This window comes from Mugil cephalus, chromosome 20 (genome assembly GCF_022458985.1).
Source record: "Mugil cephalus isolate CIBA_MC_2020 chromosome 20, CIBA_Mcephalus_1.1, whole genome shotgun sequence".
In the NCBI taxonomy this organism is placed as follows: Eukaryota; Metazoa; Chordata; class Actinopteri; order Mugiliformes; family Mugilidae; genus Mugil; species Mugil cephalus.
This window is the reverse complement of record NC_061789.1, coordinates 663,314-687,509: the sequence shown is the minus strand read 5'-3', so window position 1 is coordinate 687,509 and position 24,196 is coordinate 663,314. Positions and strand designations below refer to the sequence as shown.

General features: G+C 46.7%; 3 protein-coding genes across 3 annotated transcripts; 2 read left to right on the top strand and 1 right to left on the bottom strand.

Moving 5' to 3' along the window:
• The first annotated feature begins 51 nt into the window (after window positions 1-51).
• aspdh (aspartate dehydrogenase domain containing) lies at window positions 52-2,428 on the top strand. Its single transcript, XM_047571307.1, has 8 exons — window positions 52-198; window positions 280-337; window positions 428-572; window positions 658-742; window positions 1,087-1,236; window positions 1,310-1,536; window positions 1,610-1,749; window positions 2,073-2,428. Exons 2-8 carry the CDS (start codon window positions 283-285, stop codon window positions 2,108-2,110), a joined length of 840 nt encoding a protein of 279 aa, XP_047427263.1. The 5' UTR covers window positions 52-198; window positions 280-282; the 3' UTR covers window positions 2,111-2,428.
• gys1 (glycogen synthase 1 (muscle)) lies at window positions 2,263-9,808 on the bottom strand. Its single transcript, XM_047571286.1, has 16 exons — window positions 9,656-9,808; window positions 7,858-7,976; window positions 7,603-7,784; window positions 7,059-7,250; window positions 5,993-6,178; window positions 5,773-5,917; window positions 4,979-5,096; window positions 4,763-4,883; window positions 4,577-4,683; window positions 4,440-4,499; window positions 4,156-4,348; window positions 3,945-4,071; window positions 3,760-3,855; window positions 3,508-3,671; window positions 3,352-3,432; window positions 2,263-3,269 (listed from the first exon to the last, which is right to left on the bottom strand). Exons 2-16 carry the CDS (start codon window positions 7,973-7,975, stop codon window positions 3,024-3,026), a joined length of 2,136 nt encoding a protein of 711 aa, XP_047427242.1. The 5' UTR covers window position 7,976; window positions 9,656-9,808; the 3' UTR covers window positions 2,263-3,023.
• Window positions 9,767-24,142, top strand: pold1 (polymerase (DNA directed), delta 1, catalytic subunit). Its single transcript, XM_047571266.1, has 27 exons — window positions 9,767-9,986; window positions 12,582-12,770; window positions 13,230-13,343; window positions 13,433-13,573; window positions 13,665-13,790; window positions 14,057-14,225; window positions 14,307-14,421; window positions 14,511-14,640; window positions 15,932-16,098; window positions 16,180-16,284; window positions 16,377-16,517; window positions 16,602-16,712; window positions 18,131-18,322; window positions 18,410-18,498; window positions 18,589-18,705; window positions 18,915-19,028; window positions 19,124-19,271; window positions 19,768-19,863; window positions 19,943-20,080; window positions 20,164-20,339; window positions 21,221-21,373; window positions 21,474-21,576; window positions 22,070-22,202; window positions 23,027-23,140; window positions 23,214-23,266; window positions 23,337-23,434; window positions 23,951-24,142. Exons 1-27 carry the CDS (start codon window positions 9,767-9,769, stop codon window positions 24,036-24,038), a joined length of 3,540 nt encoding a protein of 1,179 aa, XP_047427222.1. The 3' UTR covers window positions 24,039-24,142.
• Window positions 24,143-24,196: the final 54 nt, after the last annotated feature.

The window sequence follows — 24,196 nt, the reverse complement described above, 5'->3', positions numbered from 1 at the left end:
GTCATCACACAGATAATAAATCTAATTTATGGTTTCAGTTGTTGATAGTGAGTCAGAAATCTGAGTTCAAGTTGATGTAGGAGGATCCTCAGCAATGATTAACCGTGGCCTCTCCGAGTCATACTTTGCACTCCGCTTTCCCACAATCCTCGGAGGCCATCGGCCGGTAGAAGCTCTTCAGCGTCGCAGGGAAACCAGGTGAGGAAGAGCAGAGCCATAAATGCTGGAAGTGATCGTGACGTGTGAGGCTGATCGTACGTGTCGTCTCTCTCTGAGCAGGACATGGACACCAGCTCTTCCTCCCGGAGGATCGGCGTCGTCGGATACGGACATCTAGGTCTGAGCTTTTCCAAATAAACACACTCTGAATGTATCATGCACTCACAGCAGGTGTGTGTGTGTGTGTGTGTGTGTGTGTGTGATTCAGGGCAGTACCTGGTGCAGAGGATCCTCAGAGACGGACCTGCTCATGGTTTGACTCTGGCTTTTGTCTGGAACAGAAACTCTGACAGACTCAGAGACTGTGTTCCTGCTGAGCTGGTGCTCACTGACCTGTCGTCCTTTGCAGAAAGGTGAAGCATTAACCCGCGGCACAGCGTCGGCTTCATGTCCTCTGCCCACAAAGTAAAACCTTTAATGTGTGTGTGTTTATTACAGGAGGTGTGATGTGGTTGTCGAGGTGTGTCATCCTCAGATAGTCAGAGACTTTGGGCTGCGTTTCCTGTCTCAGGCTCATTTCATGGTGAGCTTCTCTTCCTGTTTTCATAATCTCTGTAATCATTTCAAGAAACAAATAGAAACAGAGAAAACACTGGAAGCAGGAGAAGATAGAAATGTTTGACTGAATTCTGTAAAACTGTAGAAAAAACCCATCCACCTGCAGAAGCTCCGGACCAGCAGGTCGTTCTTTAGATGAAAGACTCACCGAGTTCTGTATCTTGGTTTTCTCTTAAAGCAGAACTACTGATAGAGGAGCTGCTCCTGTTTTTCTTCACATGTTGCATAAATGCATGAACATCCCGATTATAAAATGCTCTCAGTTTCCAGGTGTCTTTCCCACGTATTTAATGGTCTTTTCTGTCTCAGGTGGGCTCTCCGTCTGCTCTGTCTGATCCAGATGTGAACCAGCAGCTGCGTCAGGCGTCCCAGCAGCATGGGAGGACGCTCTACGTCCCCAGTGGTGCATTGTGGGGAGGCCAGGACATCCAGAGGCTCAGTGATAGTGGCTCTTTGAAGGTGACTGAGGCAGACCAGGTCCTGAGTCCTCTCTGGTCTCTGGTCTCTGGTCTCATTCTGTCTTTCTTCTCAGGCTTTGTTCATACGAATGTCCAAACATCCGTCCTGCTTCCGTCTGACCGGAGACGTCCTGAGCGGCTGGACGGAGGACGAGGGCCGGCGGGTGTTATTCAGAGGCTCGGTGGCAGAGCTGTGTCCGCTGGCTCCGAACAACGTGAACACCATGGCGGCGGCGGCCGTGGCGGCGGGAACAACCCTCGGCTTCTCTGGAGTCCAGGGGGAGATCGTGTCGGACACGGCGTGAGTCTCCACAAAAACCCGAGCCGGTGCTTCACGCCGGCCTCAGTCAGACCCTTTCATGTCCCCGCTGCAGGCTGAGGGACTACCACGTGGTGGAGGTGGAGGCGACCGGGCCGGACGGGTTCTCCGTCCACACCGTGAGGAGGAACCCGGCCAAACTCGGGGCCGTGACTGGAAGCGCAACTTACAACTCTTTCTGGAATAGTTTACTCTGTGAGTCCAAACACAAACTGAGAATTCAACGTACGACTAAAACACAGCTGAACCCAGAATGACACAACTATCAAAGGTCCTTTAACGTTAGAGACCAGACAACAAGACGCCAGAGACTGATCCTCCACACATCTCTAACTCACAATAAGCCTGAATCCTCCAGGAAAACACTCTTTTATTTTATTATTAGCTGCAGAAGTAGAAGCTGCAACATCTTCCTCACCTTTATTTGACTTTCTATTTGCAGGGTGCACTGAAGACAATCATGCAGGGCGTTATGAATGACTCTGACATGCTCATTTAAACCTGTTTGTTCTTCTCAGTTTGCGAAGGTCACGGTGGCAGAGTTTACTTGTGCTGAAGGAGGATCAGCGACGACGTAAGGAGAGGATTGGCCGCAGCATTCCAGATAAATGAGACGCTTTCAGCTGGATAAGCTGGATCACTATGTTACAGAGCCTGGATACATGAGATTCAATAAACTACATGAGCACAATGAAACAGGAGCCAGGGTTCATTTGTAAAACACAGTTTTTATATATAGAGATATATATATATATCAACTTTATTATAAGTTCATCTGGTGCAAGTTTCTAAGTCTTACAGGGAGTGAACGCGCCCGTTTAAACACTGGGACCGGTCTCATTGCAACACATAAACCCCGTCCTGATTCCTCCATGAAAACATGATCTCCACACACAGGCAGAAAGACGTCAGCACTAAAAAAACAACGAAACAAAAAGCTGTGACACAATAAGGCGTGGAAACCAAATGAGAGCAGACCTGTCAGCTCTGACGCCGGGCTGCTCCGCATCGTATTTCCATTCTGGGACGTTTCTGGTGAACAAGGCGTTTTAAAAATCAAGAAAATGCTACAAGTTTAAAGAGGTGCATCGTCATCGTCACACGAGTAGAAAGCTACGTCTGAAAGGTTCACAGGAAAACGTGGAAAGCTGGTGAAAGGCAGGATTGTGTTGTTCTCCTGCCTTTGAATCAAGTAAAAAAAAAAAAATTTCTAGGCTGTGTCTTATTCAGTGTTGTACCCTACAAAATCCAGCAATCCTGATTTTTGTGACTGAGCTGCTGCCTGTTCTCCCGGCTGCTCTCTGGAGCAACTGAAACTAAAACAGATCCAACGGCTAAAAGTCTGAGGTACGCACGGGTTGGGAAGACACTGACAGTGATACTGAACTCTCTCACACATCTGCAGGTTTGGAGCACGCGGACGAACACACGGAGTTTCACTAGTGGCCTTGTAGCAGGTTCCGCCTTCCTCAGTTTTTCTGGCTGGTGACGCCGTTGCTGTTCCCGTTGGCCCCGAGGACGGAGAGGCCCTTGTTCTTCGAGGGCAGCGTGTACGGCTGGCGGATGTTCACGCGGTCCTTCTCCGCCTCCAGGTCCTCGTCGTAGCGCTCGTCCTCGTCGTTGTCCTCCGCCTCGCTGTGGTGAGGGGACGAGTGGCGGGACAGAGCCGGGGACGGCGGCACAGAGGCCGGGCGGGGGTAACGGAAACCTGCAGCCTGAGAAACACCAAAGAGCTGGATCTTAGAGGATGAAGAGATTCCCCTTCATGGATCAGAGGAAGAAATAAAGCCGACTTACCGAGCTGGGCTCATTGGGCTCGTACATGTAGGAGTCAGGGAAGGCTTTAGCCAGGGCCATGTGACGGGCTGATATATAATACTGGACAGAGGGAAAAGAAATCATGAAGAAGCTGCACAGAATGATCCAGGTTGATCTGTGGGACTCTGGTCTCACCCGGCCCAGGTATCTCCAGTCCAGCAGGTCGCTGAGGCGCTCGGTGCGGTTCCTCTGGATGATCCGCTGGCGGCGGCTCTGCTTGCAGAACTGGAACAGGAACGAAGTGAGCTGGTTGCAGGACTCGTCGACCCCCCGGTACCTCCGGTCCAGGATGTAAATACCTGCACAGAGACAGAGAGGAAGAAGGAACCAGTCATCCCGGCTCAGCTCTTGGTTTTGGGGGGATTTGAAAGAGGTGAAGATCTGCACCGTATGCTGAGGGGTCGGCTATGTGCTCCTCCATGAAACAGCCAAAGCCCGACAGGTTGGTGGAGATCGAAGGAATCCCCATGACGGTGCACTCAGCTGGAGAACCACACAAACACAGAGTTAACATCTCTCTATGCACACACACACACACGTGTTTATCCCTGATCATCCTGCAGGAGTCACACCTGGTGTGTAGCCCCACGGTTCATAGTAGGAGGGGAAGACGCCGAGGTGGCAGCCTCTGACAAACTCCTCGTAGTCCATGGGGAGCAGAGGGGAGGTGGAGGACAGGAACTCTGGATGGAAGATGATCTGATGGAGGAGAAGCCACAAACATGAGCCTTCGCCGTAACAAACAAACCTGGTTTAAACGGGACCGGATCAGACTGAACCCACCTTGACCCGGTCTGCAGAGCTGTTGAAGAGGCCGATGCGTCGCACACAGTTGAGGATGGGGTCGCTGCTGTCCTCCAGCATGTTGTGGGTGCAGATCGGGGGCTGACACTGTCTCTGAGTGGCAAAGATGGCTCGCTTCATGATGGTGAAGTCCTCCTTGTCCAGCATCTTGGACACGTCTGGCAGCTGCCCACTGAGGACAAGGGTTCATCCGTTTATTTGACTTCCAGGCAAACGTCTGGATCGTGTTTTCATTCATAAGACGCTTTATTCTACCAACTTACACCAGAAGAGACTCGTAGAGTTTCTTCCCGAAGCGTTCCTTCACAGTCTGAGCGGTGTCCCTGCCGAGGACAAAGGACGAGGTTGAAACCAAGACGTCTCAGCATCACGACAAACGTTTCATCTCGTGAAAACTCACCACAGCTGCTTCCTGACGGCTTGGCCCTTCAGCGTCTCCACGTTGAAGTTGTTTGTCCGAGCGGGCATGATGAAGAAGGCGATGACCGTCACGTCGCTGTGGTTGACCTGAGACGGAAACACCAGTTAGAAACAGCAGAGATTCACCTCCTCCCTCCTCCCTCCTCCCTCCTTCCTCTTCACTTACTCTGAGCAGGTAGTTGAGTCTGGCCAACGCCTCCAGGAAGATGTCGGCTCCTTTGTTGGAGAACTCGTACCTCCCGGCGATGAAGAGGAACAGACACTTGTCCAGGTTGAAGTCCAGGTGTCTGGAGGTTGAGACAAACACAGGTGAGCACTGAACTCGTTTCTCATTCTATTCTACAGGACTCGACGTCCGCTGTGTTGCTTTGTGCGCTCTGACCCGTAGAAATGTCCCCGGACGAACTCCTGGATCCGGTTCTTGCTCTGAGCGTGGAGGTTCTGAAACTCGTGCACGGCTGAGAACTTCTTCACGTTGAGTCCGTTGGGAGTGACGACATCTGAGGGGGAGGGACAGAAAAGTTCATGCATCGATTCACCTCCACACACCTCGGGATGGGTCCTGATACTGGCTACCACGATGCTAACGGAGCTGATGCTAACAGACTGATCTGGGTGCTGAGTGTTTAATTAGCTTAGCCTCCTTAGCTCTATAGCTGCATGGATGGAAGTGAAGCTTCAACACGTCTGAGATCAAACGTTTGTCTAAAGTTTGTCTGGACTTCACCTCTAAAGATGCAACAAGGAGGAAACACCTGGAATTAGATTCAACATCTGACCACACATAGCATTAGCATTAGCATTAGCATTTTATTAAAGGAGCAGAGATGTAGCGTCTCTGATGCCTGACAGACCCCACGCTAAATGGAGTCAGCGCTCAGCTAAGAGCGACGCTGCACATCACCAGAACAGGCTAACATGCATCTTTTTGCAGAAAAACTGTTTAAAGTTGCTCTGTGATTTGCATTTATTTTTTTGGCATGTTCTCTGTGTTGCTGCTGTTATGACAGTTTGTTGTGAATTATATTTTATATCGGTTCATTTATTTCTTAGTCTTAGTTCTATTTATATTATTTAAATTAATATTCTGTTCAACCTGCGCGTCACAGAATGCCTTAAAAATATTTCCGTTTCTACAGAATCAGATAAAAGCTGGACCGTCTCGACTAAACTCGCCTGGTTTCCTCTTGAGAAGGTGCTCGGCCTCGATGGCTGTGATCTGGGACACGGTGGTGAAGACGTGGGCGCAGTGACACGCCGCCCGCTCCAGACAGTAGCGGTGGTAGATCTGTCGATCGCCAGCTTCTTTATCCACGTTGAACTAAACAAACAGAGTTGAAATGTTAAAATACTGAGCTTTACATCTATTTTATTCACTAATCCTAAACACACACACCTCTGCCAGGTTATTGTAGAAGTCCACGTTTCCAGCACACAGGTAGCGTCCCAGCAGCGTAGCATGAGTGGTGAAGATGGTAGCCACAGGTAACTGTCTGTGTCGGCACAGGACCAGGCCCAGGCCGGCCAGCCACTCGTGGAAATGAGCCACGATGTGCGGAGGCTCCTCGCTCTGAGCTGCGTACTGCGACATGGACGGTACACAAATCTTAGTTTACACAGGTGCACAGGACTCTCGTCCTGCAATCATGAAGTAACTAAGGCTCCCATAAATTGTTATGTGTGTTTGTTATAGAGTCCTTCACTGTTTGTAAACAATGTGATGTTTTGTGAGGGGGCGGGGCTTAACTGGAGGCAAAACATCTCAAACACTGTAGCTTGTAAAGCGCAGTTAGCTTAGTTCAATGGACTGTTTTAGCAAGAATGGACGAGGAAAGCTCATATTTTAGAGAATATATTAATAGACTCACTCTCTGAGACCGTGAGTGTTATTTTAAAAAGTTGACTCTGGCTGATGGGACTATATTCACCGACCCCTACACTCTCACTACAGGATGGACGATTTGACCAAAGGACACAGAGGGGACGAAGTCTGGTCTGTCTTTATCAAGTGAAGCCTCTAAAACAAAGATATTACAAGAAGTAAGAGGAACCACTGTGGAGGGGAACGTAGGAAATACAACTTCACCCCTGAAACACACAACTAATGTTGAGTTAGCTAGCATTTAGCATTAACATGTAACAAGAATCCCCTAAATAAGCATTAACTTAATGTTATTTCAGTCACGATTTATTCTAACTCATGACGTTTTCCAAAAGCCAAACCAGAGTTTTTCTACAGCTGGAAATGTGTATGTGATAAAACTTCAAGTTAGTGTTTTTGTTTTTTCTGTTTTGACGACATTTTCACGGGTGAAAGTGACAGCGTTCGCCTCTAGCTTCTCTCGTGACGTGACAGTGACGTGGACCATGAACAGGTCTTCACACCGATCTAGTAGCATCCCGTACATCCGTCCTCCTGCACATCCGAACCAGACTCTCAGGTTCCAGTCTGAGCCACTGACCTCGCCCAGCAGCCAGGCCGTCAGGAAGCCGAACAGCACGGCGTCGTTGGCCTCTCGGTCAAACCACGGCACGCCGATGGCACACAGGTCCCACAGCTCGCTCTTCCAGCGGTCCAGAGACCAGGCGGTGAAGGCCACGTCGATCAGAACCACGTAGGGACTCCCCTCAATCAGCCAGCGGCCGAAGTAAACCTGGGGGGAAACAACTTCTCTATAAAATTACACCTAGTGGGAAATATTCCAGGAGCTCCTGCTCTTTTTATTTTTATTTTTACATCTCTGTGAAATGTTACAAATCATGACCCCTCCACTAGAATTAACTGGGACAGGAACATCTATAAATTAGGTTTCAGTTCATCCCTCCTCTCCTTGACCTATCCTTCCACGGGGCCGAGGCCAGAGTGACACAGCACAAAGCATTACAAGCATCGCACTCACTCGTCTATTTCTGGACCGACTTTCTGTGAGAGACACAGGGAGACATTGATACAGCCTCTAACCTTTGCGTGGAAATGTCACCGGGTTTGGAGCGGTGTGGTAGTACCTTACACCCACTGGCGTTCATCTTGTCAATGGTCCTCTTCAGCACGGGGTTGGTGGGCTCGATCAGCTCCACCTGAGTGCGCACGTTGCTCTCCACGTAGGGACCCACCAGGAAATAGTTCTCCCCCCATTCCTCCGCGGTCAGACGGGCTTTGGTCTGGATGACGGTGTAGATGCCTCCGACTGCAACGCAAACATGTGATGTGATGTTTCTATTTCTATTTCTACGCGTGGCATCGTTTAAATAAAGTCCCACCTTTGTTCGCCACCTCCCAGGCGATTTCAAAAAGAACAGCATCCTCCAAATCAAACTCCTCGTCCCACTCCTCCAGGCCCGACAGGGACGTCACGGACAGGCTGCGAGCCAGCGGCATGCTGGGAAAATACAACAACACGCTCGGATAAGACGTGTGTGTGTGTGTGTGTGTGTGTGTGTGTGTGTGTGTGTGTGAATCAGGTTTCAAGGTTTCACAACAGCTTTGACACACGGTTGTGCAGCAGTTTTCAGATCAACAAGATTTTAAAGCTGGAAAATAAACGAATGCATCAGGAGACGCGTCTGAAAACAGACTTTTAAACTAGATTCACGCTCTAAAGACATTTCTGCTTTGAACTATGACACTATATTAATCTCAGGTCACGTTTATTTTGCAAAAATAGAAACTTAAGGCGGTGGCAGTGGAATATATATAGAATAACTGTACGTATGAGGTTCATGCACAACTTTCTCCTTCATCCTACAGCTTTAGTTACAGATCACATTTAAGTGGGAAGTTTTCACATAATCTGAAAGAAGATTCAACCCAGGACAACAAAGCTCCAAAGAAACCTTTTAAAACAACATTAAGTTGATAAATTAGCCGTATATCTAGATGTAGATCAAACCACATATCTACTAGTAATGGACTATTTCTACATTTCAAATAAAGACAGTTTTTTCTACACATTTAAAAATAGTAACTTCCCTTTGACCAGTATTTCCACACACACACACTTGTAAGAAAGTGGCATGTTATCAATGGACCACACACCCTGTTACACAACCCACGGCCTTCACAACTTTTCTTTTTTCAACGCTTCTTTAACATTATTTCGCCCACGTCAAACTGATCGTGTGCATTGCTGCTTGTTTGAGTCTGTTTGCTCTGTGGATTCTCTGACTCCTTCACCTTCTCTCTGTTACAGGGGCTCATTCGCTGTGAGTTGTGGTCTGAACGGTGTAAAAAAAAAAACCTGAGCCGAGTTGCTGCTTGTACAAATGTTGCAACCACCTGAATAAACGGTGGGAGTGTCGTGAGAAATGATGCGGAGATAAAGGACGTGTGACTCAGGTATAAACTTGATCCAGTCACTTCTAAATGTTGCAATCATGAGGAAAAAAAAGAGTGGGAACACTTTCCTCTACGAGATGCTGGTTACAGCTGCTCCTCATTGAACCTCGTGGACTCATTTCCAGCCCCAAACTGTTGATAACAAAGGAACAACATGGCCCGGATTCCCTTTAGCCTTAATGCACCAGAACTGTGCAGGATATTTATAGTTAGACTTATTTAAAGCTGGATGGGAATTAAACTAGAGATGAAACCAACAAACAACCAGAGGCTGAACTTTCTCTGGGACTCCCTCGGGTTCTCTGCGGCCTCCATCCGCGTCACGTTATGGATGGTTTATACTGAAACATGAACATTAAACTGGTTTAACTGTGACCTTCATCATGTCCGCCTCCTCCCTGGGAATAAAAAATGTGCAGCAGCAGGAGGAGCAGGAGGAGCAGGAGGAGGAGGCCGGGCCCTCCAGGACGGGACGGGACGGGACGGACATCATGTTCCAGAGCAGGCTCTTCCACGGACACGGACGCCGTTTCACGCCGCTGTGTGTTTTCTCGTGAGTTGCGGGGTGGACGTGACATCCAGCACCTACTGCAGAGCAGCGGACGCGGAAACGCGCACGGAGCAGAGGACGCCGCGTCCGGATGCGCGCAGGCTCCAGAGCAAATCAGCTGTTTGCTCAGCTTGTGTTTTTTTAGAATAAAAACAGAGGTTTTAAACACTCACCCTTCGGCTTTGCCCCCAACTTCACGAAGATGAAGCGCACATCAACAGCTGTCGCAGTCAGTCCATAAGAGGAGGAAGACGGAGAGGGAGGGGGGCGGCGGCCTCGGTTAAATGTCAGCCATTCACATTGACGTGGTGCGTTCACTGGCCCGCTCTGGGCTGGGACACGCAGGGGGACGCACGGATGGATGGATGGATGGATGGTGTTCTTTATTCATGAGCTCCCTTCCCTCGGTCTCCGCCTCTCTTCACGCGGCCGGACCGGAGCTGGGGTGTCTCCTCCACGCGGGACGCGATTGGCTGAGGAGGAGCGGAAGAGTCTCGGTGGTTGGTGAGTTATCAAATGGTCCACACAAAAGAGGGGGGTCTGCCTGTGTCTTTCTCCGGATGAGGGGGGGGGGGGGGAGCAGGAGTTATTTATAATGGGTCAGTTCTGAAAATACTGTGACATTAAGACCCTCACATTTCCCTCAGCTGATTCTGTCAGTGTCCCAGGACCACGTCCACACTGTTGTTATGTACCTTTATTTCACCAGAAACACACAAAACACACATCACATTAAATAAAAGAGTGAACTGAGCTGAGCTGATCTAAGAACTATAGATAAAAAGTCAAAACAAGCATCTGTAAACAAGTCAGCTCGATCAATAACCAAAATAGATTATATTTTCACTTTATAATCATGTTTAATATAGGAACAAGATTACAGGACACAGCATTAAATATAAACCATTAAATATCAATCAATATTAACTGTTTGTAATAAGTTGCCTTGAAAAACAACGCAAGCAATTATTCATATGTGTGAATAAATGAATGTCGCTTTTGCAAAATATATATCCTAACACTAAATACACACATAGTTTAACGTATAATAAATCCTGAATATATTTTAATTAAATAATAAAGATGAGTTTCATTTCTGGTACATACAATGCATGTAATATCTAATCTCTCTGTCTATGGAGAAATTATTTTATATTAAATTGTTAAAAGGTAAAAGGTTTTATTTAAAAATAAAAATAAAATAAAACACAACAAAAACAATAAAATAAAGTGGAATAAATTAAAGACATAAAGTAAAAAAAAAATAAAATAAAATAAAGTAAAGTAATATAAAACTAAATAAAATTTAATAAAGTAAAGTAAAGACGTGAACTAAAAAATAAAATAAAATACAGTTGTATAAAACAAATAAAATAAAATAAAAATAAAAAATAAAATAAAACTTCCTTGTCTGGCGGGTTTTTGTCTGACGTCACTTCACCAAGAACACACGGTTTTCTTTTCGTTGAAGGTCTCGTAGTTTCTCGCTCTCTTTCCGCGCCATTGCCGCTGCACTTCCGCGTTTTTCTGTGTCGTCACTGTCTACTCCTTCGCTATTGGACCCGGCGAACAAAACGGAAACATTTTTCCGCGCTTTGGTCGAATTAAACAGCGGCGTGGCGGGAGCTGTTGTCAGCCGTCGAGAAGGAACTTTTTAGAGCCATCGATACGTTTCTTTGATCAAAAAACATCATCTACGGACGAGACTCACAGATCAATACTTCACTCTGGTGAGATTAACCGCGGTGTGTTTACATGACAGCTTGCTAGCTTAGAACTATAGTTAAGAACTCTACTCATACACATAGTCGCTTTATTTAAGAGCATAAAACTCTTTAAAACTCACATATGAATGTTGAGTGAACAGTATTAAGGTGTATTAAGGTATGAAGCCTCTGAGTACAGCTGAATGTAACAGCATCGATAAGTTTGTAGCTAACTACAGGGAGATGATAAGCTAACAGTGAAGCTAGCAGCTGATAGCTTTAACTTTCACATGTGTCTGCTTCTGTTTTATTTATTTATGCCTGGAGATTACACCTAATTACACCCATAATGATAAGCGGTATGTATTAGGAGCTCACTGCAGAGACAGCTCACATATGTACATAAAGCCACAAACAAAAAGCCAGCAGTGATGCTCGGGTATAAAAATATATTCCTCTGCTGCTCTTTAGCTTTAAGCATCTCAAAGTAAGAGGACTTGTGCAATTAAAAACCTTTATTTAAACGTGGCTATCACTTAACATGTTGCTAACACGTTTCAGCTAAGATGGCCTTCTTCAGTGCTGAGTTATTTGCATGCAGTACCAAAAAAACAAAAAAAAACAAAAGAAACCTGCACACTAGTTCAGTCTTATGGATTTATTTAGGGTTTATTTCTATGGTTCACTGAGCTTCTTTAACTGAGTACATTAATATAACGTAAGAAAAGAGGAGATTAGATTAGATCTACCTTCTATTTGTCCCCTAGAGGTGGAAAAATAAGACACATTTAGGCAACATGCTGCAGAACAATTGAACAAAATACAGGAATGTTTCTGTGTGCACGCGTCCGGATAATAAATAAAAAGGTACTTGCTTTTTGTTTTACTTCTGTGCACTACCAGAGAAAGGTTTGGATGCACCTTCTCAATGAATTCAATGAAAATGTGTGTCTGGTGCAGCTGTGTGCAAAATAAAGCACATGTAGAGGATGTGGCTGAGCATAAGGAGGCCGCACAGTATTCAGTTGTTTGCATGCAGTAACAAAGGAGTAGTTCAATGTTCTGGTTATATTCAGGGTTTATTTCTATGGTTCACTGAGCTTCTTTAAATGGGTACATCAAGAAATTTAGATTTAGACGATGTGCTGCAGAATAAAGGAATCTCTGTCTGTGCACGTGTCTCGATAATAAAAAAAACAGTTTATCTTTTTGTTTTACGTTCATATGTGACACTGGTGCAGCCATATGCAAAATAAAGAGGCAAGAAAACCAAAAACTGTGTGTGTGTATTAACGTAGAGGATACACGCTAACAGTCAAAAGTTTGGAGACGTCCTCTCATTGAAATGAATGACCTAACCTCGTCCCCCCTCCCTCATTTAATCGACCCGTAGGCATGGACTTTAAGCGGCGTAATGGCGGCCCCCTGTCCGGCGGAGCGCCTCAGGCCAAACGGGGCAGAGCAGCCGGGGAGTGGGAGGACAGTCCGTCCCAGTTCGAAGAGGAGCTGTCCATGTTTGACGACCCAGAGATGGACGCTGAGGACATGGAGGGACAGGCAGGACACGATGTTGTCCCTGTAGGTGAGTGGTGCACTGACAAGTTAAAGTGGTTTCCTCCTGAAGATAAAAGACGTCTGGAATTGGTTCTTTAAGGATTTTTATTTTTCATTCACAACCAAACAGAAGCATGAGATGGAACCAAATCATGTTTGTTTCCCACAGTAACTTTAGCAAATAGATACTAAATAAAAACAGTATCAGTGTAAATAAAAACAGTAAAGATGAGAATAAAAGATAAATAAAGTGGAAATATAAATAAAAACAGCAACAAACCAGCGTTAGTTATTCACTCAGTTGTTCAGTAACTTTTGAATAATGAGAGGAACTAGTTGAGTTTAAATCATGGTTTGTAGGCATCTTACATCTTATTTTTTATATATATTATATTAGTTTGACTCTGTCACCTCATTACTGTGACTTTGTGGGATTATTTTTAACTTGAAGGCTGAATAAGTTGATTTAATGTCCGTCTCCTCTCAGGCGACCTCTTCTCTACAGACCTTAACCCTCGATGGCGGCGGCCTCACGCTCCTCCTCTGGACCCGTCATCTGAGCCTCTCGTCTTCCAGCAGATCGACCTGGACTATTATTTGGGTAAATGTCCACCCACAAACATTTGTTTGAGGAAAAATGACATGAAATTTGACACTCGTTGTTTTTTCCACGTCCCATGTGTTGTGCAGGGCCCACAGTCGTCGGGATGCCGGGACAGTCACAGGGAAAAGTTCCAATCATCCGGATGTTCGGAGTAACGGACAGTGGGAACAGCGTCTGCTGTCACATCCACGGATTCGCTCCTTACTTCTACGTCCCTGCACCAAACGGTTAGAAGCAAATAATCACGTTAAGACGAGTGTTGCTGGTGTGTAAGTGTTTGATCTTTGCTCTGAGTCGTGTTTGTCTCCTGTGAAAAAGGCTTCACGTCCGATTCCCTGGGGGAGTTTAAACGGGAGCTGAACAACGCGGTGCTGAAGGACATGCGCAACAACAAGGACAACATCTCCATCACGGTGCTGGCTGTGGACATCACCCGCAAAGAGAGTGAGTACAAGGGATGTCCGCCACATCATTATGACCACGGACAGGAGGAGGAAATAACTTTTAAACCATGTTATGACAGTTAAGTGTTCTCCTGGGAAACGTTTGGACCTGGCATTCATTCATTCATTCATTCATTCATTCATTCATTCATTCATGTGGATGTTACTTAGACAATATTAGGAAGGTGGTCATAATGTTATGCCTGTTACATGTCACAAGAGGGCGTTGTTGTCTCATTTTTTTTTTTTTTTTTTTCGCCTCCTCAGACATGTACGGTTACCACGGGAAACAGAGTATGGACTTCCTGCGTATCACCATGGCGATGCCTCGTCTCATCGCGCCCGCTAAGAGGCTCCTGGAGCAGGGCCTGAAGTTCGGACACTTCCCCGTCCACAACTTCCAGTCCTACGAGGCCAACATCGACTTCGAGATCAGGTGAGACGCACAGAACTTTATTCACTGGTGTGATCTGAGTGTGAATTCATTTAATAAGCATTAACTCGTCTGTGCCGTCAGGTTCATGGTCGACTGTGACGTGGTGGGATGCTGCTGGATCGAGCTTCCCAAAGGAAAGTACAGGTTACGTGAAGAGAAGAGCATGGACAACACAGACTCTCAGACCACGGGGAAGGTAAAGCAGCGTTAAACTCTGCAAACGTCCTGTCTTCACGTGTTTGTACGTTGTCAGAGCTGAGGGACGTCCTCTCGTGTGTCCTCCAGGCGTCTCTGTGTCAGTACGAGGTGGACGTGGCGTGGACGGATCTGATCAGTCACCCTGCGGAGGGAGACTGGCAGAGGATCGCGCCGCTTCGCGTCCTCAGCTTCGACATCGAGTGCGCGGGAAGAAAAGGTGAGTTTCCATCTTCTCTGACTCTCAGCAGGTGATTTAAACCTCCAGCTCCAATAAACTAGAAACCAGATCACAGCCCTCCAGTTCTGAGACGTTAAAGTTCTGATTCTGGTCTATGGGACTAACCTGACTCAGTGTGGATCAGGTCTGTGTCATGGAGAAGGTGCATTCAGCTTCTATGCTCCACGTATCTGGAACAAACTCTCTGCATATTTAAATGATCAGTTTAACTGCTGCTCTGTAGCTTCATGCAGCTGGTTTCATTCTGGGGCGTAAGTTTATTTATCGTCGAGTGCCATGAAAACAAAAAAGGAAATTACACCAGTGTTGGTCAGAAAACAAAGAAAAACTGAACACAAATGACCAAACATTATGAATCCAAAGGTGCAATTAATTAAATATTAATAAGAAAAGAATAAAAATACATTCAAACGGACGTTTTACATCAATGAAAACATCTCATTTAATCAGCACAACAGTTTCTGTTTTATTTACACTTTCATTATTAAAGCAGCAGCTTCATTGGGAAACTTTCTGGGGTCACGTCCATGTTTGAGTTTTATAGTCGCTGGTCTTCAATGAATTTTTAATGGACCTTCTGACGTCTAATCATGTGGTTCTGTTTAGTTCATTCAGTTATTATTAAAAACTAACTCTGATCCTCTACGTCCAGACAGAGCTCAGACTGAACGGAGCCGACTTCATTCATCGTTTACATGTGAAACCGAATGGAATTTAATTCAGTTTGAGGTGTTTATATGAAGCGTTTTTATTCGGTTTGAGCTTTTAAACTGAATCTTTAGCTCCATGTAAACTCAGCTAATGACCAGTCACCTGGTGGCAGCCTGAGTCTGAGTCTGAGTCTGAGTCTGAGTCTGAGTCTGAGTCTGAGTCTGAGTCTGAGCCTGAGTCTGAGTCTGAGTCTGAGTCTGAGTCTGAGTCTGAGCCTGAGCCTGAGCCTGAGCCTGAGCCTGAGTCTGAGTCTGAGTCTGACTCTGAGCCTGACTCTGAGCCTGACTCTGACTCTGACTCTGAGTCTGAGTCTGAGTCTGAGTCTGAGTCTGAGCCTGAGCCTGAGCCTGAGTCTTTTTTGTTTGTTGTTTCTTGTTCTTGTTTGCGCAAAAGGTTTGTTTCCAGGAAAGCTCTGTATTTTTTCTTCTTTCTTTTCCCCAAATCACAATAAAATATATAAGACTCAGTCATAGTCCAGTGACACTGTGCATTCTCTGGTTCTGCTGTTTGTCCTGACGTGTTAATGTCTTTGTGTTCATGTGTGTCTGTGTGTTTCCAGGAATCTTCCCGGAGCCGGACAAAGACCCGGTCATCCAGATCGCGTCCATGGTGCAGCGGCAGGGTGAGACGGAGCCCTTCATCCGGACCGTGTTCACCCTCCAGTCCTGCGCCAGCATCGTGGGTTCTCAGATCTTCTGCTTCACGCAGGAGAAGCAGCTGCTGCAGGTAAACGGGCTCAGATCACACATGTCCTGCTCCTTTTTTAACGTGTTTTTATTAATATCTGCTGTCGTGTCCCTGCTGCAGAGCTGGGCTGAGTTCCTGAGGACGGTGGATCCAGACATCATCACCGGATACAACATCCAGAACTTTGACTTCCCCTATTTACTCAACAGGGCAGCAGCTCTGAAGGTCACACACAGAAACACGTCTGGTTATTAAAGTGTTGTCGGTAGATGAAGAATAAATAAATACTGAAGGCTGTTTGGGTGTTTTGTTCTCAGGTGAATTACTTTCCGTACCTGGGCCGAGTTCGAGGCATCAAATCCGTCCTACGAGAGACGAACTTCCAGAGTAAACAGATGGGACGACGAGAGAACAAGAGCATCAACATGGAGGGACGAGTTCAGTTCGACCTGCTGCAGGTCAGCGCCTCCTCCAACACTCACCTTACAGTACCTGTGGTAATAAGAAGTGGTTCAGTGCTAAGAACGATGCCCCCCCCCCAGGTTCTCCTCAGAGACTATAAACTCCGCTCGTACTCTCTGAACGCTGTGAGTTTCCATTTCCTGCAAGAACAGAAGGAGGACGTGCAGCACTCCATCATCACAGACCTGCAGGTGAGACACGACCGATTATTCACCAGACGCTGCGTTTACAGCATCATCACAGATTCCTCAATAAAATGTGTTAACAAATGTGTTAGCATCAGCAGCATTAGCTTCAGCGACATTAGCATCAGTACCATGAGCATCAGCACTGTTAGCATCAGCACCATTAGCATCAGCACCATTAGAAACAGCACCGTTAGCATCAGCACCGTTAACATCATCTCTATCAGTATCAGCACCGTTAGCATCAGCACCATTAGCATCAGCACTATTAGAAACAGCACCGTTAGCATCATCTCTATCAGCATCAGCACCATTAGCATCAGCAGCATGACCATCAATACATTCGTATCAGCACTATTAGCATCAGCACCATTAGCATCAGCAGCATGAGCATCAATACATTTGTATCAGCACCATTAGCATCAGCACTATTAGCATCAGTCCCATTAGCATCAGCACCGTTAGCATCAACACCATGAGCATCAACACTGTAAGCATCAGCACTGTAAGCATCAGCCCTATTAGCATCAGTACTATTAGCATCAGCACCATGAGCATCAGCACAGTGAGCATCAGCACCATTAGCATCAACTCTGTTAGCATCAACACTGTTAGCATGAGCATCAGCCCTATTAGTGTCAGCCCTATTAGCATCAGCACCGTTAGCATCAGCACCATTAGCATCAGCACAATGAGCATTAGCACTATTAGCATCAGCACCGTTAGCATCATCTCTATTAGCATCAGCATTATTAGTATCAGTACCGTTAGCATCATCTCTATTAGCATCAGCATTATTAGTATCAGTACCGTTAGCATCAGCACCATTAGCATCAGTACTGTTAACATCATCTCTATCAGTATCAGCACCGTTAGCATCAGCGCTATTAGCATCAGCGCTATTAGCATCAGCGCTATTAGCATCAGCACTATGAGCATCAGCACTATTAGCATCAGCGCTATTAGCATCAGTACTGTTAACATCATCTCTATCAGTATCAGCACCGTTAGCATCAGCACCGTTAGCATCAGCACTATGAGCATCAGCACTATGAGCATCAGCTCCGTTAGCATCAGCGCTATTAGCATCAGCGCTATTAGCATCAGCGCTATTAGTATCAGCACCGTTAGCATCAGCACCATGAGCATCAGCACTATGAGCATCAGCTCCGTTAGCATCAGCACTATTAGCATCAGCACTATTAGCATCAGCACCATTAGCATCAGCACTGTTAACATCATCTCTATCAGTATCAGCACCGTTAACATCAACACCGTTAGCATCAGCACTATGAGCATCAGCTCCGTTAGCATCAGCGCTATTAGCATCAGTACTATGAGCATCAGCCCTATTAGCATCGTGCTCCCTGAGGCGGTTGTTGTGTGAATGCTAGTGCAGCTCATTGTGTTTTGCCGCGTGTCAGAACGGGAACGAACAGACCCGGCGGCGTCTGGCCGTCTACTGCCTGAAGGACGCTTACCTGCCGCTGCGCCTGCTGCAGAAGCTCATGTGTGTGATCAACTACATGGAAATGGCCCGAGTGACCGGGGTTCCTCTCACCTACCTGCTCTCCAGAGGCCAGCAGATCAAAGTGGTCTCTCAGCTGCTGCGACAGGTAGCGACGCCGCACATCACACACACATCACGACCTGGTCTCACGGGTTCAGGTCTAGAAGCTGACGCCTCATGTGCTCGTGTTCAGGCCATGAAACAGGACCTGGTGATGCCTGTAGTGAAGCCACAAGGAGGAGAGGATTACACCGGAGCTACTGTGATTGAGCCGGAGAAAGGGTCAGTTCACCGTCGCTGGAGGCCGAGTGTGACGTGACAAAGCTACAGGAGACTCACATCTTCTTCTTCTCCTCCTTCTCCTCTGTGCAGATATTACAGCGTCCCCATCACTACTCTGGACTTCTCCTCTCTGTATCCCTCCATCATGATGGCTCACAACCTGTGCTACACCACCCTGCTGCAGAAAGGCGCCGTGGAGAAACTGGGGTGAGTTTGTGCGTCTTTATCGTCCTGATGGATGGTTTTATGGGACGGGAGAAGAGTTTGGAACCAGCTCTGGACACGTGTCCAGTCTCTGCTTGTGGACAGAGTCAGGTCTGATGACAGAAATATGTGACATGTGGGATAAAACGACCAGAAAGAACTTCAGCTACTTTAATCCACGAATCATTGATGAAGTAAATATGTGTCCTCAGTCTGTCCCCAGAGGACTTCATCAAGACTCCGACGGGGGATCAGTTCGTGAAGAGCTCCCTGAGGAAAGGACTTCTTCCTGAGATCCTGGAGAACCTGCTGTCTGCCCGAAAGAGGTTTGAATCTGTTCAGATGAATCCCTGGAGATTAATCCTCCTCCTCGTCCCCGGTTCCTGACTCGTCCTCCGTCCGTCCATGCGTGTGTCCACAGGGCCAAAGCCGAGCTGAAGAAGGAGACGGACCCTTTCAAGAAGCAGGTGCTGGACGGTCGACAGCTGGCGCTCAAGATCAGCGCCAACTCTGTGTACGGCTTCACGGGGGCTCAGGTCGGAAAGCTGCCCTGTCTGGAGATCTCACAGGTGAGCTCCACGTCCTGGACCAGGTCCTGGAATAGGTCCCGGACCAGGTCCCGGACCAGGTCCCGGACCAGGTCCTGATGCTGCTGCCGCACAGGATCTGAACTCTCTGGGTTCTAAGATATGTCTTAAAAATATGTCTTCTATCAAACTGGTTTAAAAACTGGTCAAAATGCAGATTTATTCCTAACTACATCCTGCAGGTATTTACAGACGGGATGTTTCATATCTCGCTCAGAGCCTGATTTATAGAACATTTTACTCCAGAAAACATGGATTGTTGACAGTATTTTGTGAATTATTTAGTGATAAAAACAGATTTCCAGAATGTAAATACCTGGAAATCTAATATAACAGATTTCTGTTCTGCACGTGTCTGCAGATTAGTGCATATTTAAGTAGATAGCTCCTCATTTGCATATTTAGTTTAATTAAATATTTAACCGTGTTCACCTGTAGTGTCTGTGATCACTGATTAATGAGTTTCTCCGTCCTGCAGAGCGTCACTGGTTTTGGGAGACAGATGATTGAACGAACCAAGCAGCTGGTGGAGTCTAAGTACACCATCGCTAACGGCTTCCAGGCCGACGCTAAGGTCAGACCGGGTCTCCCGATGGCGTCTGAGGAGTCAGAGGTCAGAGGTTTGTTCCTTCTCTGAACCTGTTTGTTTCCAGGTGATTTACGGAGACACGGACTCGGTCATGGTGAAGCTCGGCGTGGCCGCGGTCAGCGAGGCCATGGCGATCGGGAAGGAGGCGGCCGAGTGGGTGTCGTCTCACTTCACGCCGCCCATCAAGCTGGAGTTTGAGAAGGTACCGTCAGATTCACGGCGTGCCCCGCCCCCTTCACACACACCTGCAGACGCAGCTCAGAGATGATTTGTGCTCTTCCACAGGTGTACTTCCCGTACCTGCTGATCAACAAGAAGCGCTACGCAGGCCTGTATTTCTCCTCCAGCGCAGACACGCACGATAAGATGGACTGTAAAGGCATCGAGACGGTCCGCAGGGACAACTGCCCCCTAGTGGCCAACCTCATCAACACATGTCTGCAGAAGATCCTCATAGACCGGTACAGACGCTCTGCATGGATGACATGATACTGACACCGATGACATTCTGAATTCATTTAGTTTAGAAACAGTGGGTAGAGTTTATAAACCAGAGATCAGAGCTGGATCCTCTCGCTCTGCTCAGACTTGTTGCAGATTGTCCAGCTCATGATGTCTCCCTGGTTATTTAATGCATCAGTTGCACGTTGTTCCAGATGTGAACTGTTTATACTCTGAACAAACCCGTCGTGACGTCACTCGTTAGATTCTGAACCTCAAGCCCAAAGTGGGCGGAGCCTGCTGGTGGCCATGTTGGATGAGCTTGACTTCACCCACACTTGGACACTCCAAATATGGGCATGGGGGTCATTTTGGGGCGGAGCTAAACTCTCCCACCCAACTCTCTGCTGCCTGTTAGCTCGGGCGGCACCACCTGTCACTCAAAGCGGCGACGCCCTTAACTATGCAGAATTTTAAACCTTAATAAAAACAGACGAATAAATAAGAAAAAGATCATCAGTATTTACCCTCCGTACAGTTGCCATGAAGAGTGAAATAAACCATGTTTAATAAGGCTGTAAAGGGCTTTTTAACATATAGGTCTATGGAGAGTTGCCTCTAGTGGCCACTTAGTGAACTGCAGTATTTTGCACTTGGCTCAGACCTGGATGTGAACGCCTGCTTCCATGTAAAGATTCTTCTTCTTTCATTTTATGGCGATTAGCAAACAGCATTTAGCTGCATCAGACTGGGACGTAGAGATTCAATAGGAATGAAGGTTGATATCAGTGAACTGAACCCGTTGCCCGTCCCTGCTCTGGACGGCAGCACTGAGCACGCTCACGCCCGTGTTAGTCTGGTGTCTCGGTGGAACTAATGTGTGGCGGTGGCGTGTCTTCAGGGACCCCCAGGGCGCCGTGGCTCACGCCAAAGAGGTGATCTCAGACCTGCTGTGCAACCGCATCGACATCAGTCAGCTGGTCATCACCAAGGAGCTGACGCGCACGGCCCAGGAATACGCCGGCAAGCAGGCTCACGTGGAGCTGGCAGAGAGGTCGGTTCACCAGGAGCCTTCAGAGTCATTTAAACGGGTTCAAAGAGTAAAGCTCAGCTCTGACGACGATGATGATGATGATGATGATGATGATTCACAGGATGAGGAAGAGAGACGCAGGCAGCGCCCCCAACCTCGGAGACCGGGTCCCGTACGTCATCATCAAGGCTGCGAAAGGAGCGGCGGCGTACATGAAGTCAGAGGTACGTCTGATTATTTAACCTGTGCATCTTATCGTGAGCAATGATTAATCTGCAGTAAAAACCAGGACGACAACGAGTCTCATGCGGCCGCTGTTAAATAATAAAAACATGAATTAGCTGCACGGTGATGAAATAAATCGTGGAACGGCTGATGTGATGATGGGGCTGGAAACTACCTCATATCAGGCAGTAAAAAGAGTTTAGATTAGAAGAGGGAGATATCAGTTTCTGCTCCACCCTGTTCTTCTAGTGGATCTTAGTCAGCTCTTTCTCCAGGTCCTTAGTTCAGTGTGAAACCTGGGAATGGGATTTTATTTTATTAGAAAAATTAAAGTTAATCTCAATGTCATTTTTGCACTTTACAAATTTGTCGTATATTTGACACGTGTGTCTTTATTCCTTGCGATGAGCTCTTCTGCTCCCCCGGTAGAAACACTCACGGTGGTTCAGTTCTGACCTTTTAGTCCTGTTTTTTAATCCTGATTCATTCCAGGACCCCATCTACGTGCTGGAGAACAACATTCCCATCGACACCCAGTACTACCTGGAGCAGCAGCTCTCCAAACCCCTGATGAGGATATTCGAGCCCATCCTGGGGGAGAGCAAAGCCGAGAGCGTCCTGCTGAGTGAGTCCCACACGGAGACAAATAAAACCAAACAGATACGTTAGCAACAGGAGGAGGAATCAAACTCTCCAGGCAGGAAGTTTGAAAAGGCAAATTATTTATTGGCTTCGAATCCAAAACACGTCACGACCGTCCAGTTTATTTATAAACACAAAGGTTTCCAAAGGGCTGCACAGTAAAAACAGACACAATAAAAGAAAATAACAACAAGAGAACACATAATAAATAAATAGATAAATAAATAGATAAATAAATAGAGAGGTGAGGAGGGTGAGCTGGAGCTTCAGCCTCGATTTAGGAACCTTCAGGAGCCTGAGAGGTGGACCGGGGTGAGACCGGGATGAGACCGGGGTGAGACCGGGGTGAGACCGGGGTGAGACCGGGGTGAGACCGGGGTGAGACCATGTAGGGATTTAAAAGCAAATAAAATAAATTGTAGAATGGACGTGAGGTGAAATGTGCTCAAAGGGATCAAAAGCAAATGACTGAAAATGTTTACGTCGTCTTCTTTTCTGAGACATAAACATAAACATGTCTCCAGTTTGTCTCAGGACTGTTTTTATTAAGGTACAAACTCTGCTCCTTTTCTGAACAGATGATCCAGTGACCAAAACACACACAGATCCAAATAATGTTAAAAATTAAATGTCCTGATCTGAACTAAAAACAAACAACTCCTGGATTAAATCTTTAAGTTTCATCCTGACGTGATAAATTCCTTCTGCTCTTTTCTATTTAATTTATTTGTTATGTGACGGGGAGCTGGTCTCTGTGTGATGACTGGTTTTAGATGCTAACGTCCTGTGTTTCTCGTTTTGTTTCAGAGGGCGACCACACGCGCTGTAAGACCGTCCTCACCTCGAAGGTCGGTGGCCTCATGGCCTTCGCCCAGAAGAGAAGCACCTGCATCGGCTGCAAAGCTGTCCTGAAGACGGACGGTGCGTCTCCGTACGGCTGCACACCATGATCAGGGTGTACAGTAAATAACACTCTCATTTCTTTCCTCTGCAGCGGCCGTGTGCGACTACTGCAAGACCAAGGAGTCTGAGCTGTACCAGAAGGAGGTGAGGAAGCTTTTCAGCGTTTGTTTCCTCGTCAGAGCGCAGATCGCTGACTTCCTGTCGTGGTTTTCAGATCTTTCACCTGAACACGTTGGAGGAGCGTTTCTCTCGGCTCTGGACGCAGTGTCAGCGTTGTCAGGGCTCCCTGCACGAGGACGTCCTCTGCACCAGGTACGTCCCCTGGGACCGTCCAGGGTCTCACCTGGTCTCCAGTAACCAGACAGAGTCTCAGACGTGGTTTCCATCATTAATCATCCATAGAGTCTGGTTTAATTCTTCACCTGCTACCGGACGCTAACGCTTAGCGCTGAGAGGCACTGGAAATCTACCTGGTTTAGTTTGAGACACATTAGCATCACCATTAGCATCGTCTGTAGCACATGTGGCAGCAGGAATTTGGAATTTACCAATGAAAATAGCTTCTGTCCCCAACACAAAACTTTATTTTAATCTTATTTTATCTTTCTTGTGATTTTTAAGTGTTTGTACTTTTATGAAGCTACTGTTATTTATTTCCCTCGTGAATCATTAAAGTCTAAGTTTTATTTGAGTGGACAGAACATAACACAGACCCAGGACCAGACAGCAGACAGACATATTCAGTCATATTCATTCTATAAATGGAGATAAAAGTAAATGTTTGTCTGAACTTTCTAACTAACGCTGCTCCTGCTCGCTCCTCCACAGCCGGGACTGTCCCATCTTCTACATGAGGAAGAAGGTTCAGAAAGACCTGGACGACCAGAGCAAACTGGTGTCTCGCTTCGGTTGGTGAAGGAGCTTCTGGTGACTTGTAAAAATGCATGTATATGGCACTATTTCTGTTTTCTCATGTCAAGTAAAATGTCTTTTTTTAATAAATAAAAGCACTCTATTCTATTCTTCTCATCTTAATTTAACATCAGACGTGAAAAGAGGAACTGGATTATTATA

Bases quoted from the DNA above. Each gene is read 5' to 3' on its own strand.
- aspdh (XM_047571307.1), top strand. From the start codon at position 283: ATGGACACCAGCTCTTCCTCCCGGAGGATCGGCGTCGTCGGATACGGA. The intron at 1,237-1,309 runs GTGACTGAGGCA...CTTTCTTCTCAG, and splicing joins GTGATAGTGGCTCTTTGAAG to GCTTTGTTCATACGAATGTC. The intron at 1,537-1,609 runs GTGAGTCTCCAC...TCCCCGCTGCAG, and splicing joins GAGATCGTGTCGGACACGGC to GCTGAGGGACTACCACGTGG.
- pold1 (XM_047571266.1), top strand. From the start codon at position 9,767: ATGTCAGCCATTCACATTGACGTGGTGCGTTCACTGGCCCGCTCTGGG. The intron at 16,518-16,601 runs GTCAGCGCCTCC...CCCCCCCCCCAG, and splicing joins TTCAGTTCGACCTGCTGCAG to GTTCTCCTCAGAGACTATAA. The intron at 23,267-23,336 runs GTGAGGAAGCTT...CGTGGTTTTCAG, and splicing joins CTGAGCTGTACCAGAAGGAG to ATCTTTCACCTGAACACGTT.
- gys1 (XM_047571286.1), bottom strand. From the start codon at position 7,975: ATGCCGCTGGCTCGCAGCCTGTCCGTGACGTCCCTGTCGGGCCTGGAG. The intron at 4,884-4,978 runs GTCAGAGCGCAC...CTCAACCTCCAG, and splicing joins GTCCGGGGACATTTCTACGG to ACACCTGGACTTCAACCTGG. The intron at 4,072-4,155 runs GTGGGTTCAGTC...CTCCTCCATCAG, and splicing joins GCTCTGCAGACCGGGTCAAG to ATCATCTTCCATCCAGAGTT.